Source organism: Oryzias latipes, chromosome 15, assembly GCF_002234675.1.
Source record: "Oryzias latipes chromosome 15, ASM223467v1".
Lineage (NCBI taxonomy): Eukaryota > Metazoa > Chordata > Actinopteri > Beloniformes > Adrianichthyidae > Oryzias > Oryzias latipes.
In genome coordinates, this window is record NC_019873.2 from 16,005,103 (window position 1) to 16,022,501 (window position 17,399).

The 17,399-nt window shown below is 37.7% G+C and overlaps 1 protein-coding gene across 1 annotated transcript in view; it reads left to right on the forward strand.

The window, feature by feature from the left end:
• The window catches only part of srbd1 (S1 RNA binding domain 1), a 48,951-nt gene that overhangs the window by 3,567 nt on the left and 27,985 nt on the right, over positions 1 to 17,399 (forward strand). Inside the window, exons 5-14 of the mRNA XM_023963391.1 lie at positions 1,693 to 1,859; positions 2,179 to 2,296; positions 3,735 to 3,873; positions 4,299 to 4,395; positions 4,527 to 4,707; positions 9,930 to 10,033; positions 10,388 to 10,495; positions 10,650 to 10,807; positions 11,832 to 11,922; positions 12,073 to 12,180. Coding sequence (XP_023819159.1) covers positions 1,693 to 1,859; positions 2,179 to 2,296; positions 3,735 to 3,873; positions 4,299 to 4,395; positions 4,527 to 4,707; positions 9,930 to 10,033; positions 10,388 to 10,495; positions 10,650 to 10,807; positions 11,832 to 11,922; positions 12,073 to 12,180 — 1,271 coding nt within the window. The remainder of the gene's footprint in view (positions 1 to 1,692; positions 1,860 to 2,178; positions 2,297 to 3,734; positions 3,874 to 4,298; positions 4,396 to 4,526; positions 4,708 to 9,929; positions 10,034 to 10,387; positions 10,496 to 10,649; positions 10,808 to 11,831; positions 11,923 to 12,072; positions 12,181 to 17,399) is intronic.

Below are 17,399 nucleotides of genomic sequence, written 5' to 3' on the forward strand. Positions count from 1 at the left end.
GTAGGACAGGATGCTCTCGAGGTTGAGCGGTAGAAGGTTACAAGCTGCTCCTGGCTCACATTGTTCTTCCTGAGCCTTCTCAGGAAGTACAGGCGCTGCTGTGCCTTCCTGATGACAGCCATGGTGTTGTTAGACCATGTGAGGTCAGCTGAGATGGTGGGAGGGTGAAGCTGTGGACCCTCTCCACACAGTTCTCGTTGATGTACAGTGGGAGTGGGTCTGCTCTCTCAATGCTCTCACTGATGGTAGGAGGATGATGCCCCAAATCTCACCAGAAATGGCCCCGTTCATCTTTTCCTTATCATGGATCAGTCCAGTCTGTTTGCAGAAAAGCAGCCTCAAAGCATGATGTTTTCACCTCTATGCTTCACAGTGGGCATGCTGTTTTTAGGATGAAACTTCCCCTTTAAACATGGTGAGTGGTGTCTATGCCAAAGAGTTCCATCTTGGTCTCACATGACCTTCTCCCAGTCTTCCTCTGGATCTTTGAAATGGTTTCTGGCAAACCTTAGATAAGCCTTGACATGCTCGGACTTAAGCATGGAGACCTTTAGAGCACTGTAGCATTTGGATCCATAAGTAGTGCATAAATGGATTGTTCTGGGAGAATAGTTCTGGGCTGTTTACCATTCTCTAGATCCTTTTTACGCCACCAGGTCAGATCTTACATGGAGTTTCAAGTGGAGGGAGATTGTGGTCGATTTAGTATGTCTTCCATTTTGTAATAAGTGCTTCAACAGTTGATCTTCTCACTAAGCTGCTTACTTATTGCAGATTGGTTGATTCCAGTGTTGTTCAGGTCTACAATCTTGTTCCTGATGTCCTTTGACAGGTTTTGGTCTTGGTGGAGATGTTGGGGTCTGACATTTTAAGGTGTCTTTTATACAGATAACCAGTTCAAGCAGGTGATATTAATACAGGTCACAAGTGGAGAAGACAAGAACTTTTTAAAGAAGAAAATTGTCTGTGAGGGAGCGAATTCCTGCTTGTTTGTAGGAGCTTATTTTTGCACCAATAAATTAATAAATTCCTTTAAAATCATCATCTGCCTCACATTTGAAGTGTACCAATGATGAACATTACAGATCCTTCTCATCTTTTTAGGTGAGACAACCAGCAGAATCAATGACTGCCAAATCATTTTCTGCCCCACTATACATCAAAATCTTTCACTTACCGGTAAATCTGTTCAAGTATTAGGCTTAGTGAATGTGGACACAGGAAGCACTTATCCTCTAGGCCAACTGGAGCAAGTTGTAGATGTTTTTCTGCAAGTGCAAACCTCTGCTGTGCATTAGCCTAGTAGCAAAACAGATGTTTCAGTCCTGAATGAAAAGTTCGGAGCAGCAGAGCTCAACAAACAGAAGATCAAAAACTCTATTTTGGCAGCAGCATTTTTTTGCCTGTAAAGAGATTTTATTTTTTTAAGGAACACAAGCTTTCCATATCTTTGATGTCTTATATGAAAAATACAAGTTGTGTATTCACTGTGAAATATGTAATATATATATATATATATATATATATATATATATATAAAAAAACAAGTAAGATGCCAATTTCTTTAAGTATTTTTCAAATTTTGTTTACAGAAGCTAAAATCCTGGCGTACGCTTCAGTGCCATATTGCCTGCTTTCTTTTGTGTGGATGTTTGTTGTTTCCATTCATTTGGTTCTTTGTGTTTCTCCTAGCTGCTCTCTGCACTGACATGTGTAGAGAAATGGGTGTGTGCGAACATCATTCTTCTGCTTCGTGAAGAAAACACCGTGCCGTTCATGGTGCGCTATCGCAAAGAGATGATTAACCACTTGGATGCAGACGCCGTCCGAGACGTCCAAATTGTATATGAGGAGTTATGGTGAGACTACAAGGAATATATAAAAGAAATAGAAATGTAACAGCTTTAACTTTACACCCATACATTGGATTGAGACAGTTAATTGCATCAGCAAACTAACAGAAATAAATATCTGCATTTCTGAAAATGTTCATGGATTGTAGATTTTTTATGATCCACAAGATGGTGCTAGTGCACAGATGGTGAGTATTTTACTCACTTTTGTGAAACAACTTTTTGGGTGATTACTTGGTAGGTTTTTTCCCGACTCTGTAGGATTTTTTAGCTTCTCTTTTCTTCCCCACCTTTTGTGATCTGTTTGTGTTTTTTTTTGCTTTAGTTCTCTGGCCAAGAAGACCAATTCTGTGATACAAACTCTAAAGAAAGATGGGGTTTTGACCCCTGAGTTGGAGAAAACAATGAGGAGCTGCCGGTCCACTGATGAACTGGATCATGTGGTCAGAACTTTTCTTTTTAAACAATAAAAAAAAATGCATATATATATATATATATATATATATATATATATATATATATATATATATATATATATATATATATATATATATATATATATATATATATATATATATATATATATATATAAAATAATTTTTTTTATTTTATGTGTGAAACTTTTAATTATTAATTTACTTTTGTGACATCTGAAGTAGGTTGGTATCACAGTGTGTACCGTAGGTAAAAAAAACACCAATAATTTAAGTTATGTGGTAACCGGTTAAAATGCTTTGCACAAATCTAATGATTAATTTTATTAAGACATTTTTGGTTCTGTTTTCTGCACTACCCTAATCTCCTTATTATTAACAGAAAATCCAGATATTAGCCAGCAGGTGATCCCTAAAAGTCCTTTGCTTTCATCTTCCTCTGCTCCACCACTGTTTTGCTTTCACAGACAGTTTTGAGTCTTCTGATTCCTCTAAAAGACTTATATCATCCATTTGCCATCTAGATCTACTACTAAAGACTTTTATTAAGGCTACTGTCTTATCCTTTGCTCCTAACTACTTATGTGTAATTCACTCCTTTCACTTACTACTACTACTAATTGCCCCTCCATTTCTCAAAGCAGCTGATGTGCATCCCATACCTTAGAACAGTGCAGATTCCAGCTGCCCTGATAATCTCAGTCCCATCTCAAATCTTCTATTCTCTAAGATTCTTGAACAAAAACAAAAAAAACTGTTGTTTCTCAGCATCATGCTCCTCTCCTATCCCATGTTTATGAGGAATTCCAGTCTGGTTTTCAGACTCATTTTTCCATTGAAATTGTCTTTTTGAAAAAGGACCACATATATCAATCTATCAATTTACATCCATCTTGATCTGAGTTTTATTTTTTTGGACAAACTACTATATGTGTGATGCTGAAATCATTCACTGACTGGTTCACATAAAGTATGGTCACTTCTCAACACAACTCCACAAACTCATACTCCTTCATTTGGCTTAAAAGAATATTCATTACCTGACCTCTATGTACCATAATGATATCTTTTATATTTCTGTCCCTGCCCGATTACTCAGATATCCTTCTCCGTCCATCTCACTGGTCCCTCACAACAAAGGGGAGAGCATTCAGATTCTCTGATCCCTTACTTTGAAAATTCACTTCCCTCTAAAATTTGCAATATCAGTTTACTTTCACTTTGACAAAAACTCAAAACTTAGCTGTTCAGGCTTTTCTATATAATGCACTTTTATAATGGATTACTTTTTCTGTGTCTGAATTTTTTAACTGATGTCTTTTTTAATGTTATTTCTTTTTTGCAATTTTACCTGTTTTAAGTTGGTGTCTGAAAGACCCCCCCCCCCCACATAAATAGTATTGAAAAAAATAATTTAATTGTTTTTAACATCGTGTACTCCTTGCAGTATTCTCCATATAAGAAAGGCAGCAAGCTGACTAAAGCTCGTAGAGCAAAGGCCCTCGGCCTGGAAGCAGCTGCCTCTGCATTGATCAACGCACCACAAACTCTGGATTTAAGCACATGGGTACAACCTGCTACTCAAGGTAGGGAGCAAACTGCTGCACTTGCAAAGCCTGGAATTAAATTAAATATTATCTAGAATGACTACATGATCAAAGAATAGAACATTTTTGTCAGCCTTATAAAGAAAATATACTTTTTTTACCCTTAAGATGACTAAACTTTATTTTTTGAATAATTATTTGAATTTTAAGGTTCATAAATAATATAGATTTTTCTCATTGTTGAATTTATGGACCTAATACTCTTTAATGAGTAATAATAACTAATAATACACTCACAACTAAAATCAGTTTAAAGTGTAATATGTGAAAAGTTTGCACAAACATTTATGAACATATATAGGTACAGAACCTAATTTTTAAAAGTATTTTTTGAAATGAGATAATACTTCATTAGATTACAGTACATTAGATAACATTAGATTACGTTTGTTTCTGTGCGGCAGGTCTGTCGTCTCTGAAGGAAGTGACAACAGGTGTGGAGCATATCCTGGCTGACATGATAGCCAAAGACCCTGAAACCCTCACCTATGTTAAGGCTTTGTAAGATTGCTTTTTCTATCCTCCTCTGATAGGCATTATTTAGCTATGCTTTTTGTTGTTGTTTTATATTTTTATGCATGCTTGCTTTTTGGTTTAATCTGTAAATTAATTTCTTGCTTCTCACCTTACAGATGTGAGAAGAGTTTTGTGACCATCCAGTCATCTGTGTCAAAGACGGCCCTGAAGGAGAAAGAACAAGACAAATCGGGCAGCAAAAAAGCCGGAGCTGAGCACGGCAAACCTAAAGACATAGAAAAATTTCATCTCTACTTTGAATTCACCTGTAATATCCAGCGCATCCAGCCTCACCAGGTAACATCTTCGATCCAAAATTAACCTTTTGCGGGATTTGCAAATGTTTGGAAGTGTAATATTGACCTAAATAATAGGTTTGAATAATTTGTGCTTCTTTTCTATATTTTTTTTTGGTGACATGTTTTGCACAATTGAGGGTTGATAGGTTACTAAACTACCGGTATATGTTTAGCCTTGTGCAAACAACATACTAGGCACTGTTGTTTGTGAAAACACACCCTGCACATTAAGATAAACACTTAGTTATCCATTTTTTTTATTGGACATATTACAATCAGTGGCTATCCTTATTAAATAAATACTTGGATTACTCTTTTGGCTAGAGTGCTTCAGATGAGGATTTGTAATCTTTTATTCATCTTTTATACACACTTAAATAAAAACACAGATGAAAGGTTGAAACATTATATTTGGTTCAATATTAGATAGTCGGTTTATGTAACTAAAAACAAACAGATGACTAACAGAAAGGCAACCCTTTTCCTTGTAGTTGGTTTACTTAAATGTTGCTGATCATACAACTGTCCTCCTTTTATTACCACTAGAAATACACCCTTAGCAGTCTTTTCAATGAAGAAACAAATATTATTATAAGCTTAGGTAAATATATTATAGTAACGATACTTGAAAAAAAGCAAAAGAAACTGTTATGTCTCGCTGCACATTAAGACATCTCCTTAAACTCTCTCTGTTTGTCACTTTTACTGGCTTCATGCGGGCCGACTCTTGAATGCTGCCCATGTCAGTCGCTGTTAGCCTTGTCTGCGCCTTCGTATTTACCCCTCCTGTGCCTTGCTCTGCCTCCTCTGCTCCCCCTCTGTCCCTGTAGTGACTGGTGGGTTACTCAGAGTTGGTCTCAGGCCTCATGTGTCACCACAGCTTCCATCACCCGCTGCCTCTGCCACACCACACTCCCTGGCAACCTGCTCTGCCCTACAGTCATTTAATCACAGACACACACATGCATGCACACTTGCTGACACACAAGCACACCCTGCAAGTCCCCTCGTTCTCTCCTCTTAACATATGTGACATGTCCCCTGCCGACATGCCATTGGATTAGGAGGCTTTGATTGACAGGTGCCCTCCTGTAGTGACAGCTACTGCTGCTGGGCCCAGGGGCAAACAAAAGGAAGAGGAGAGGGAGTGGGGGCAGTCCTGGAAGGAGAGCATGAGGAGCACTGAGGTGCGCCCGTCACTTATCTCTCTTGCTTCGTTCTAATCTGCCTCGATCCCTCTTTTTCTGACTAAACCTCATCCCTCCAATCTATTCCTCACCTCCAGTTCTCCCCTCTCCTCTTCAGTGTGTTCTTCAAGGCATTTAATATGATGACTCGCCTTTGTCACGGAGTGTTAATCCACAGGCTGCTGTGACCCTGCAAGCTGTCAGATTCCGGCTAAAACAAACCTTTTCTAACCATGAGGCTGGCAGGAGGAGAGATGCAGGTGGAGATGTGTTTTGACAGGAGGCATGTGTGCCACCACACACTTGCCTGTATGCTCTAGCATATATATGAAGCCTCAGTGCTGGAGTTTGTGAACAGATTAGTACTGGGACGTGCACTATCTTTTATCGCAGGTAGGTATTGAAATTAAATGAGCCTCTTTGATGTAATGCACACATTTAAATGGATTTATTGGAAATAAAACACAAAAGAACGCCCCCCTCCATTCTTTTAATGTTTTGTAAGTGAATGATTGTGGAGTCCATCAAAGGAAAGGAAACAAGAAGATCACAATGCAATTAGTAAAACATTTTTTCTCTACAATATTTATCCATTTATAAACAAATCTGTTTTTTTCTTATATTTACTTGGAAAAAAGATTGGAAGGCAAAACATTTGACAAAACAATCAGTTTCCCTATTGTCCTTAAAACTAACAACTTGGCATACATTTCTTTGAAGTAACCTCTAGAAGAGCAGGTAAGCAGGTACACAGGTCAGTCTATTTTTAATATTAGGTAACACCTTTTTAAATCAATTTAAAGTTTGTTTAATATAAACTTCAACAAGTCTGGAAGCACAACTCTTAGAATTCACTTTCTTCCCAACAGATTTGACTCCTTTTACAAAGGGTCCACACTCATCTTATAGCTATGAGCTATAAATACCGTAAGCATTTTGAAATGCTAGGATACATTTATTGAAGTGGACTACTTTTTTAATGTGAACAGCTTTGTTATCTAATGGAAGTTTAACACTCCATACTAGGGTTTGCCTGCAGAGGCGCTTCAATAAATGGAACTGTTTCATCAATGAAACAGTTCTGTTTGATGGACGAGTGAACGAAAGCAAGTTAATCGGAACTGTCACTTGTTAAACCTATTTTATGTTTTCCTGCTTGTGTGAATGCTTCTTTAAATAACTTTTAACTTTAAATAACTTTTGACTGCTTTTGTCTGATGCTGGCACAATTTTGGTTTGTTTTTTAAGCATTTATTTAAAAAAAAAACATATTTTAACAAAAATAAAAGATTCAAAGATTTAAAAATGGTTCTAACTTGAAGTTGACCTAAAACCATGAAATAAAATACACATCCCATCATTGTCTACATCACCATCTGCAAAGGGATTTAAGTATAAGCTGCCCAGAAGTAAATGGGAGAAAAAACACTCACTGGTCACTTAATTAGGCACACCTGTACAACTGCTCGTTAACGCAAATTTCTAACTAGCCAATCACATGGCAGCAACTCAATGCATTGAGGCATGTAGACATGGTCAAAGCGATCTGCTGCAGTTCAAACTGAGCATCAGAATGAGGCAGAAAGGGGATTGAAATGACTTTGAACGTGGCATGGTTGTTGGTGCCAGACAGACTGGTCTGAGCAATTCAGAAAGTGTTGATCTACTGGGATTTTCACCCACAACCATCTTTAGGGTTTACAGAGATTGGTCCAAAAAAGAGAAAATATCCAGTGAGCGTCAGTTCTGTGGGCAGAAATGCTTTGTTGATGTCAGAGGAGAATGGCCAGACTGGCTGATAGAAAGGCAACAGTAACTCAAGTAACCACTGGTTACAACCAAAGTTTGCAGAAGAGCATCTCTGAACGCACATCGCGTCCAACCTTGAGGTAGATTGGCTAGAGCAGCAGAAGACCACACCGAGCGCTACTCCTGCAAGCTAAGAACAGGAAACTGAGGCTAAAGTTCACAAAAGGCTCACCAAAAACGGACAATAAAGGATTGGTAAAACGTCGCCTGGTCTGATGCGTCTCCATTTCTGCTGCCACAGTTGGATGGTAGGGTCAGAATTTGGCGTGAGCAACATGAAAGCCTGGTTCCGTCCTTCTCGTTTGTTGTAGATGCATCCTCTTTACATTTTGGCAAAAGGCCAACTCAGCACTGTCATTTTTCTTAATGCTCATGCAGGATACTCAATTAATTGGCTTATCTTTCTGGTGACCTTTTTGGTTGCATGCATGTTTTCTAAAAACAGAGCTTTCCTTAAACTCTATTTTTACTCCAAGCTCCAGCTTTCCTCAGAAGTATGTGAGTCTTCTTGCAAAAAAGCTTAAACCACATCCACCATCCATCCTTGCAATTTTGTGTATCAGCGAGACAAATGGAAGTTTGATGTGATGTGTGGGCTGGCATGCATGCATCTGTTTGTATATCTTTGGTAATTTGGATAGATAGATGTCTTTGTGACAGTTTGCCTCTTAAGTAAGGGTGAGAAAGAGGAGGAGACAGATAGTGGAAAGTCCTTGGCTGACTGCCCTCCCTTTGGGGCTGATGAAAGGATCAAGGGGCATCGAAGAAAGACAGTCTGTCTGGTCCTGTCAGTTCATTATGATTGGGTTACCTGTCACTGCTGGAGTGTTTAACACACTAACACACTTGTTCTGTCTCCAATCATATAGATACTAAAATATTTTGAGACGTGAGGTTAATCTCATTAGGAACTATCACTGGCTACAGAAGGCGAATGAGTATAACCAAAGATTGTACTTGTTTGCAAACTGTAACATTAAGAGTTCAGCTGGTTCAAAGTATTTAATGGATACAAATCCTCAAAAGAACCCCTAAAAGTGTTTAACCCTGAATGACATTATGGACTCATTGCACATTTTTTTCTCTTCTAAAGGATAAAAATGGTTTAAATGTATTTATTCCATGTCCTGTTGTTTATAAATGAAAATGTTAATTTTACAACAAGAAACACTTTTTATTAGACATATTTGACATATTTTATATATATTCTTAACCTCCAAGAAGTCAAGACGATGTGCTATCTTCTGTTTTAAAAATATTCTACACATATGTAACAATAAAATACCTACTTTAATTTTACTCATGGGCTTATGTAAATGTTCAAATAAGTCAATAAGAAGTGCATTGCTGGCTTTCCTTGACAGCATGTTAAACATCATTGTTTTGATGAAGATTGTTTCAGAAATCTCATCACAGTCAGGGAGGGCGCCTTAAGTCAGAATATGCCAAAAGAGGAGAAATCTAGCTTTCGTCATTATTCAAGCTAACTCCCTGCATTAATTCTGGCCTCTGCCACGCCATTAGCTGTGCTTCGAATGTTTCCTTTTTGTGTGTGTTGCATATGGGCACGCCGCATTCAAGGGTGATGCTGAGTCGTAGTGGTTGTGGCACCATGTGTGGGTGTGGGCGGGGGAAGGCCTTGCGGTCTCAGTGCTGATGGTGGCATAGTGGTGGCATTTGTCAGCTCGCTTCTTCCGCTTGGTCTCCAGATTGACGTCTTGCTTCTTGGCCCTGTTCTATGGCAGGCTAAAGGTTCCCCACTGAAAAGGTCAGACACTTACTACTGTTTGCTTAACAGCATGTAACAGTTCCTCTAAGGGGAGAACCGGCACACAACACAAGAAGCCTGGCCACAGGATAGACTTAGGGTTGTCCCTTTTTATGCACGTGTTTTCCTTGAAGATTCACTCTTTATGGCTGCGAGAGGAGAATATTTTTTAACATTGGGGATTTGTGAGGATATTGTGTAATATGACCTTTAACCTCATGCTGTTTCAGCAGACCAACATGCTTAAGGACCATGCTTTTTAATGCAAACATGTAATATAAATATCAAAGTTGCATCACTGCTCAATAATTTAGAACCGTACATTTGTGCTGAAATGTTTCAAACCTATTTATCTTTCAAGTCTCTAAAGTTTTGAGGTGTTATGATAACAGTTGCGTCACTGTCTGCTTCAGCAGGTGAAATGTGTGCATTTCATTCATGCATATTTGTGTACAGACGCTGGCCATTAACCGAGGGGAGAGTCTGAAGATTTTGACAGTGAAAGTTAATATTCCTGACAGAGTGAAGAGTGACTTCACCTGGTGGTGTGTCAACAACAGGTCAGAAGCACAATATTGCATTTTCAGACACTGGAATGATGGTCTTGCACTTCCATGATGTGTCACAATAAAGTTGTCAGCTACCGGCAGGTGCCCTGACACTTAAAGCACAGATGTGTTTTTTTTAATGCAGTCAATGAGATAAAGTTTTAGCCTGATAAATATTTAAATTTAGGGGAAAAGTACGTAGAAGTTACATTTTACTAATAAAACGTGATTCTCAGCTTTGTTTCATTTACGTTTTACTTAAAGTTCATATTTTTTGTAATTGGAAGTGCAGCATCACACCTAATGATTTAAAGGAGTTTTTTTTATCCATTGCATTTAAGAATTTTTTTCTTTGTTAAAATATAGATGGAGGCCAAAGTCTATGGCAAAAGAAGAACAGAAAGCAATCATAATGAATGCTGTGGACGACTCCTATAAGCGTCTTATCCTGCCTTTTCTCACAAGGAGCTACAGGTATTTTTTTTTTTTTTGTTTATGGTAAAGTTTATAAATGATTTGACATGAAGGGTGTGGCAATGAACAATGACAGCATATACAAAGATAGTGTCTTTTTATGCGTTTTCTGCTCCCCCTTCTGTTTGTGGTCCTTATACCTTCCTCCCATTAGGACAAAGTTAACAAGTGCAGCAGAGAAAGAGTCGATTGCAATGTTTGTGCGAAACCTCCGCCAGCGCCTCTTGGTATGTCCTGTCAGAGGCTGTGTCATTATGGGAGTGGACCCTGGCTTCAGACATGGCTGCAAGCTGGCAATCCTCTCCCCAACTAGTAAGGGGCCCTCCAAAACACATTCACTGTAGTCAGTATCACCCATGACTGTAATTATGTTTACACCAAGGATAGTTCTAACGTTTAGAAAACACTATCCTCTTCACAAATGCAATTACAATCAATTTATACTTTTGCATTTTTATAATAAAGAGTACAGTGAAGATTTTATTAGGGCAGTGAACAAAAATGAACGTAACTGCAAAAGCTTTTAAATTCTCACATTGTATTGTGAGTGTTCATTTGTATTTTGGGCTTATGACTTTTAAGAATATACATTTTTTTACTGTGTTTGCATGTCTGTGTGTGTTTGGTTTACTAAAAAAGACTTGCTTGTGAAGCCAAAAACAACCTTATTTCTCAAGAGAAGCTTTCAGAAGCTGCAATGATGAAAAATGTTGAATTTTCAAGCACGGAGTCAGTGCACATCATTTCCTCATAACATGATTCTTAAGGGCAGGTAAAGGGATTCCAACTGCTCATTTTTTACTACATAAGTTTTGTGGCAATTATTATTTTAGTAGAAGGCATAAAAAATAATATTACGCTTAAGAACTAATATTAGAAACAGTATTTTTACAACTTTGCAGATTCTATTTGTCCATGTCACCCTTTTGCTGTATTCATTACCTAATGGAAAACTAATATCTGAAATAAAAAAAGACATTGATGGCAAGGCAAAGTTGCCACATGGCTTATTCTCGACTGGGTTATGTGTGTCCTTCTCTGCTTTGCTGACTTTTTTGTGGGTGTAGGAATGTCACACCCTCTTGGAAACTTATATGGCTCAGATGATCACCACAGAAAAATTCCCCTGTATCAGGTGTCAGACCCAGCATTACATTGAAACAGGTCTTGCCTGTCAGTTAACAATTTCATGTCGAGCTTGGAAGAAGCTTTTGAAGTGCTTTTGACAGTGTAAATGCCTGGCATTAGATTTTGCAACCTCTTTAGTGCATCATTTTTACCATCTTGAGTTCTAATCAGATTTGTATTTTCTTTCTCTGATCTAAAACTCTGTCAGGTCAGATTATCCACACAGATGTCCTGTATCTGCACAATGCAGGACAACAAAGAGAAGCGGAGAAATTGCGCCACCTCATGACCAAATATAGGTATTGGTGCTAAATTATTATTATTTTTTTTATTTAAACTTGATTATAATAAACACAAGAATTGTTAATATGGACTTAATAGACATTAGAAAGACTTTAAAAATTTAAGATTGCTGTCCTTATTCCTCTTATTTGTCTTTCTCTTTCTAGCTGTACTAAGGTTGTCATCGGCAACGGGACTGCTTGTCGTGAAACGGAGACCTTTTTCGCAGACCTTATCGCAAGACGTTTTTTTCACCCTTTGGATGTGTCATACTGGTAAAGTCTTTATCTTGCTACTTAAAAACCTCTCAAACATAAGATTTCTTTTTAGACTTTAGTATCTAGAAAAAAAGGAGAAAAAAATTAAACATGTATGTCAGAGTAAAAAAAAAAAAAGGTAGATGAGCCTAAATGAGACAAATTGGAATGAGTCTTCGAGTGAATGTCTGCTGAAGCCATCTGGACTTCATTTCACTTTAGTCCAATTAAAGAGACGTTTTAGGGTCCACGTTGTGTCTGTAACCCGACCCAGTCCAATTTTCAGAATGCAGCAGCAAAGAACTTTGGTCCAAGCATAATAACCACCGGCCTCTCTTTGCACCATCTTCTTTACTCTGTGCTGAGTTCCAGGTGGGTTTGTTGAATCGAGGTTAGCAGTAGGACCGCAGCCTAAAATGATTCTGAGCTGTGAGTCTTTAAGTTCACACACAGACGTGCACTTCAGAGGTCACACCTTGGGTGTAAAGGCTTATGATTTTTCTCTAAAGTTACATTTTCCTTTTCAAGAGCACAAACGGTAAAAGTGGGGCCCTTATTAAGTTAATGTCCACTTGCTTATTTTTTTTTTCAGTGGTCCACGTCCACAGATACTTTTTTCTTTACAACCGTTGTGGGCTCATCCAGAGAGCAGCTGTTTCACATCTTGAAATAATGTCTCTGTTGTTTTTACTTCTTCTGTAGCTGTTGGCATCCACACTTTTCACAAACCATAAGAATGTTGGACCTATGCATTTGATGTGGTCCAAACTGAATGTCCTCCAGCACCCAACTTCACGGTTCAGCATGTGACACAAATGTAAACAATAAAAAAGGAACTTTTGCAAGTTTATGAACTTTTAAAAGTTAAAAAGATTTTATTCGGACTCTGGCTGCTAAAGTATAGTTCTTAGTAGGAATAAATGGCATGTAAATATGCTCACTGTGGACTTCAGCTTGTAGGGCCTCATAAATATAAGAAATATCAAAACCCTCTCATATTTTTATGTCTATCTCTTCATCTTTTATTATTATTTTATTTTACTTAACTCCTTTCTTTACTTTTTAAACATTTTTTATTTTAAGAAGAAGCGTAGTTGGTAATCTTAAAATAAAATAATAATTCCTATTAAACCAATTCATGCTGTAATATTATTATTAATTTGAATATTATTAAAAACTGTTCTATAATGTGACAAACATATAAAAAAAATTGTATATAATAAATGTATTTTAATCGGGATGAAGGCATGTCATTTTAAATACAGCTTAAAAAATATTTTAAACATTTATTTAAACTGGTGTTTTATTGAAAACACTGCAAATGGTGTAGAGACTTGTTTGGTTAAATTCAACGATGTACGGTATTTAAAAATGACTACCGTACTTTTCCATCTAAGGAAATGTAAAATCTGTTTTTTCCAGCTCACAGCAGCTTCATTGAGCTTTAAAAGGTTTATTGCCTTGGTGGCCTTTTTGTAAGATTTTGGCTTTTTAAGTGCCCACTCTGCAGGACAATGATGATTTAAAAGCAGACACGGGGGAATGATCTGAAGGATTGACAGCAGCTGAAAACCGAGAGTTTACTTCACTGGTTACTGACCCAGAGCTGACCCTGACTTACCACTGAAAAAACTTCCTTACCATTGCAAGAATGGTTGGAAAAATGGAATGAAGGACATCATGAAAAACAGAAAGACAGCACACTTCTTTATTTTAACATATTTATATCTGCATTCAAGTGACTTTTTGACCCTTTTTTTCTGAATGTTGTTGAATTTTTCGGGCTCTAGATGAACTGAAATGTGGCTTAAAATTTTTAGATTACCATGTGTTAAAGAATCAGACTTAGAATGTGAATGTCCATGAAAGCCATCTGGAATTCAGGCTATACTGAGAAGCACTGCAGGAAGATGGCCTGATTTAAGAATCCTGTTTTTGATCAAAACACCGGTTTCCTTGATCACTTAATAGTCCGTGTTTTTTTATTTATCTATTTAATGACATTTATTTTGCTACTTGTTAGGGGAGAAAATCATGCACACCTGTCGCAAATTGCATAGATGAAAATATTTTCAAAGTGATTTAACCAAGTGATTTTTTTCTCAGTTCAGTTACTTTCTTATCCTTTAACCCGACATATGCTCGACTCCTGAAAGCAGCTGTCAGAGGTTTGAGGTATGACATGGCTGTGCTTTGTTTACATGTACAGGCGTTCAGGTTTGCATAGTTCATTAACACTTTTCTCCTCTCTATGTGCCTCCTCTGTCAGCATTGGCTGTTGGGTAGTTCATTAAAATTCCCAGCCTCATTTACACCGTCTGCTTCTTGTCTCCCTGCAAGCATTCATTGTGTCTCCTCCCCCACCCTTAGCCATGTGTCTGTCTTCCACTTTTCTGTCCTTTTGCCTGAGTGCTCAGTTGGAATGACAGCAAGAAATGGCAGCCTGCAGGACATCCTAACTTGCATGGTGTTTGTTTGTATGGATGTGTATGTGTGAAGTATGGGAACATGTTAAATCTTCTATGTCTTTTTTGTCTGAGTCTTATCAATCTGAATACAATTCATTTAAAGATTACCTATACTATCAACGCTTAACATATTTGAATATATTTGTAATAGTTCAAAAAACACGTTTGTTTTTAACTTCTGTAAGTAAGGTCAATAGGTAGCACTTACTAGTCATTGGTAAATTTGCAGCCACTTACAATTTAAATGTGATATTACTGTTGTCATTGTTACTTTTACATTTGGTTTTGATGCATTTCGATGCCTCATTCTGAATATGGTTAAACTCCCTCTGTGATCATCTTTTGATCTACTTAAAAGTGTTCCCAGTGGCCTTTCAAAATAAGAAAAATGTGTCCTTTTCTAGGACATAGTTTCTGCCGAGCGGCAGAGTTGATTAGAAATTCGCCTCTTGAGTTGAGGGTGGGACTGTTGGCTTTACAGTCACAGTCCCATTCACACACTGGAGCCACCCTTCCACCAGAGGCAAGGTGGGGTTCAGTGTCTTCCCCAAGGAGTGTTCGACACATGGTTGGGCAGGGTGGGAATCGAACCTGCATTTTTCCGATCAGAGGGCGACCGCCCTACCACTGCCCCCTAAACTAAGAATAATCCTCTGCTTACTTCCCATAATCCTTTTGTTTACACTCTCTCCCGCTGGCCAACAGCCCCTCAACATAACTACTGGTGCAACAAAAAATGACGAGTAATATTTGAGCTATCCAGCAGTACAGTTTTGAGACAGATCCCACCTCAGACGAGGGAAACAAGACGTCTACAAGTGGATACATCAGAATGGAGCAGAGCAGGAAGCTTCTTTAAATGGCATTTTTAGATCTGCTTCTTATTCACAATGATTTGAATAAACAAATGCTCTGAAATGCAATTGTAAACTTAATTTTCTTTACATATGTCTTCTATGATGAGAAAAAGGCCACAAGAACACTATGACCCACTGAAATAGGTCTTTAGGGCAATAGAGTTGAATCGTATCTCATTAGACTGGTTTTGAGTTTGCTAAATTTTGTCATTTTGGAGGGATGCAGTACAGTAGATCCAACTGGACTTAAAGTCCAAACAGGAAGTTGCGTTATGTCTTCATCAAGTAAATGCAGGCTATTGTTCTTGGATCCACTTGAAAACCAAAATTAACTTTGCATAGTAAAAAAGCCTTATTGAGTTCACCATTGTATTTAGTGTAAATAATACAAGCTGTTGACATTCACTTTATTATTATTTTTATTACTAATTTCAGTATGAGCTTACAGATTTTGTGACTGTTGACATTTTTGAATTCTAGGTGTCTAATAAACCTAACTGTTTAAATTACATAACATTTTTGGTGGAAATTTTATTAAAGGAATGGGAGATTTCAATAATCATCACTTCAAATACAACAATAAGCAAATGCAACATAATGTAACATTGCAGTATGGTTTTAGACACAGTGATGCCATTTCTTTTTTCTATTCTTTATCCTAAGTGAGGAGTAAATCACCTGATTTGACTATTCACCAATGATTAGATTTCCAGCAAAGGAAGCCAACATGATTAACTTGAACAATGGGCCGCCAACATCCTGCAGGACATTAGACAGCATGAGGTATTATTGAGCTGACAAGGTTTGTCTGTGACTGTAGTGTCGCTCGCTGGCTGCACCTTAGGTCATTTGCTGTACAGCTGTGCCACAATAATTTAGTGACTCCCTGCTGCAAAATGCATTGTAACTGTTTTTTTTTTTAAATAAATAACCACGTTTTTGACTAGAAAAGGTTTTATAAATCAAGTTTTGAATAAACTTATTTTAATATTTATGCACACTATGTCAAAGATTGTTTGGATAAAGCTCCATATGGCTACCTTCTGGCCTGTAGGTGTGTGTCTTCTTTTCTCATGGTTCCCTGACAGGATAGAGCTGTGTGACCTTGAATACCATTAAGCTTTAACACTGATGGGACACCCAGGCTTTGTCAAAGCTAATAGGAACTTTTGGAAATGGTCAGAGGAATGTTTGTCAGTATGTGTGTATTATAGGAAATACAGAAGCATGCCACAAACATTGATCTAATGCATAAACATGTGAATGCTGCAAGGTTCTGTAAAACTCCTTAAGCTCACACAAACACAGATCTTTATCCAAAATTCATTTCTGCATGACTTTTGTATTTTTTTTTAGCTTAACCCAGCTCTTGTTCTGACTTTGCTTTTTTTGTGTCTGATTGCATAAAGTTGAACGATTATGTAACTTTTAAAATGACGTTTTGATGGTACTGGAAATGAACAGTGATCCGCACACTTTTGTATTTTGGGCTGCAAGCATCACAGATGACATGTTGTCTGAAACTGTTGATGGAAATGATATCAGAGGACAGCATTATGTGGGGTAAGGTCGGGGAGGTCTATCGGCACTTATGATGATACACACGCTGTGACCACAGCTTTAGGCTAGTAGAAATGACATCCAGTTTTTAGACCACTTGTTCTGTCGTTCCTGGAGGTAATTCGATGACTGCCCCTCTTTTTTTTAAGCCCACTAGTGATTCTTAATGGTTTTAACTTGAATAAATTAAACAGGTAGACTTTAATATTTCAATAAATTAATAACTGCTTCTATTGACGCACCAACAGATACACACCAGTGCTTGACTGCTCTGCCCTCTAGCTTCCTCTAGTTGGGATGAGATCATTATTACTGGATAGCTGATGGAGCTGGAGGACAGTGGTGGAGACTG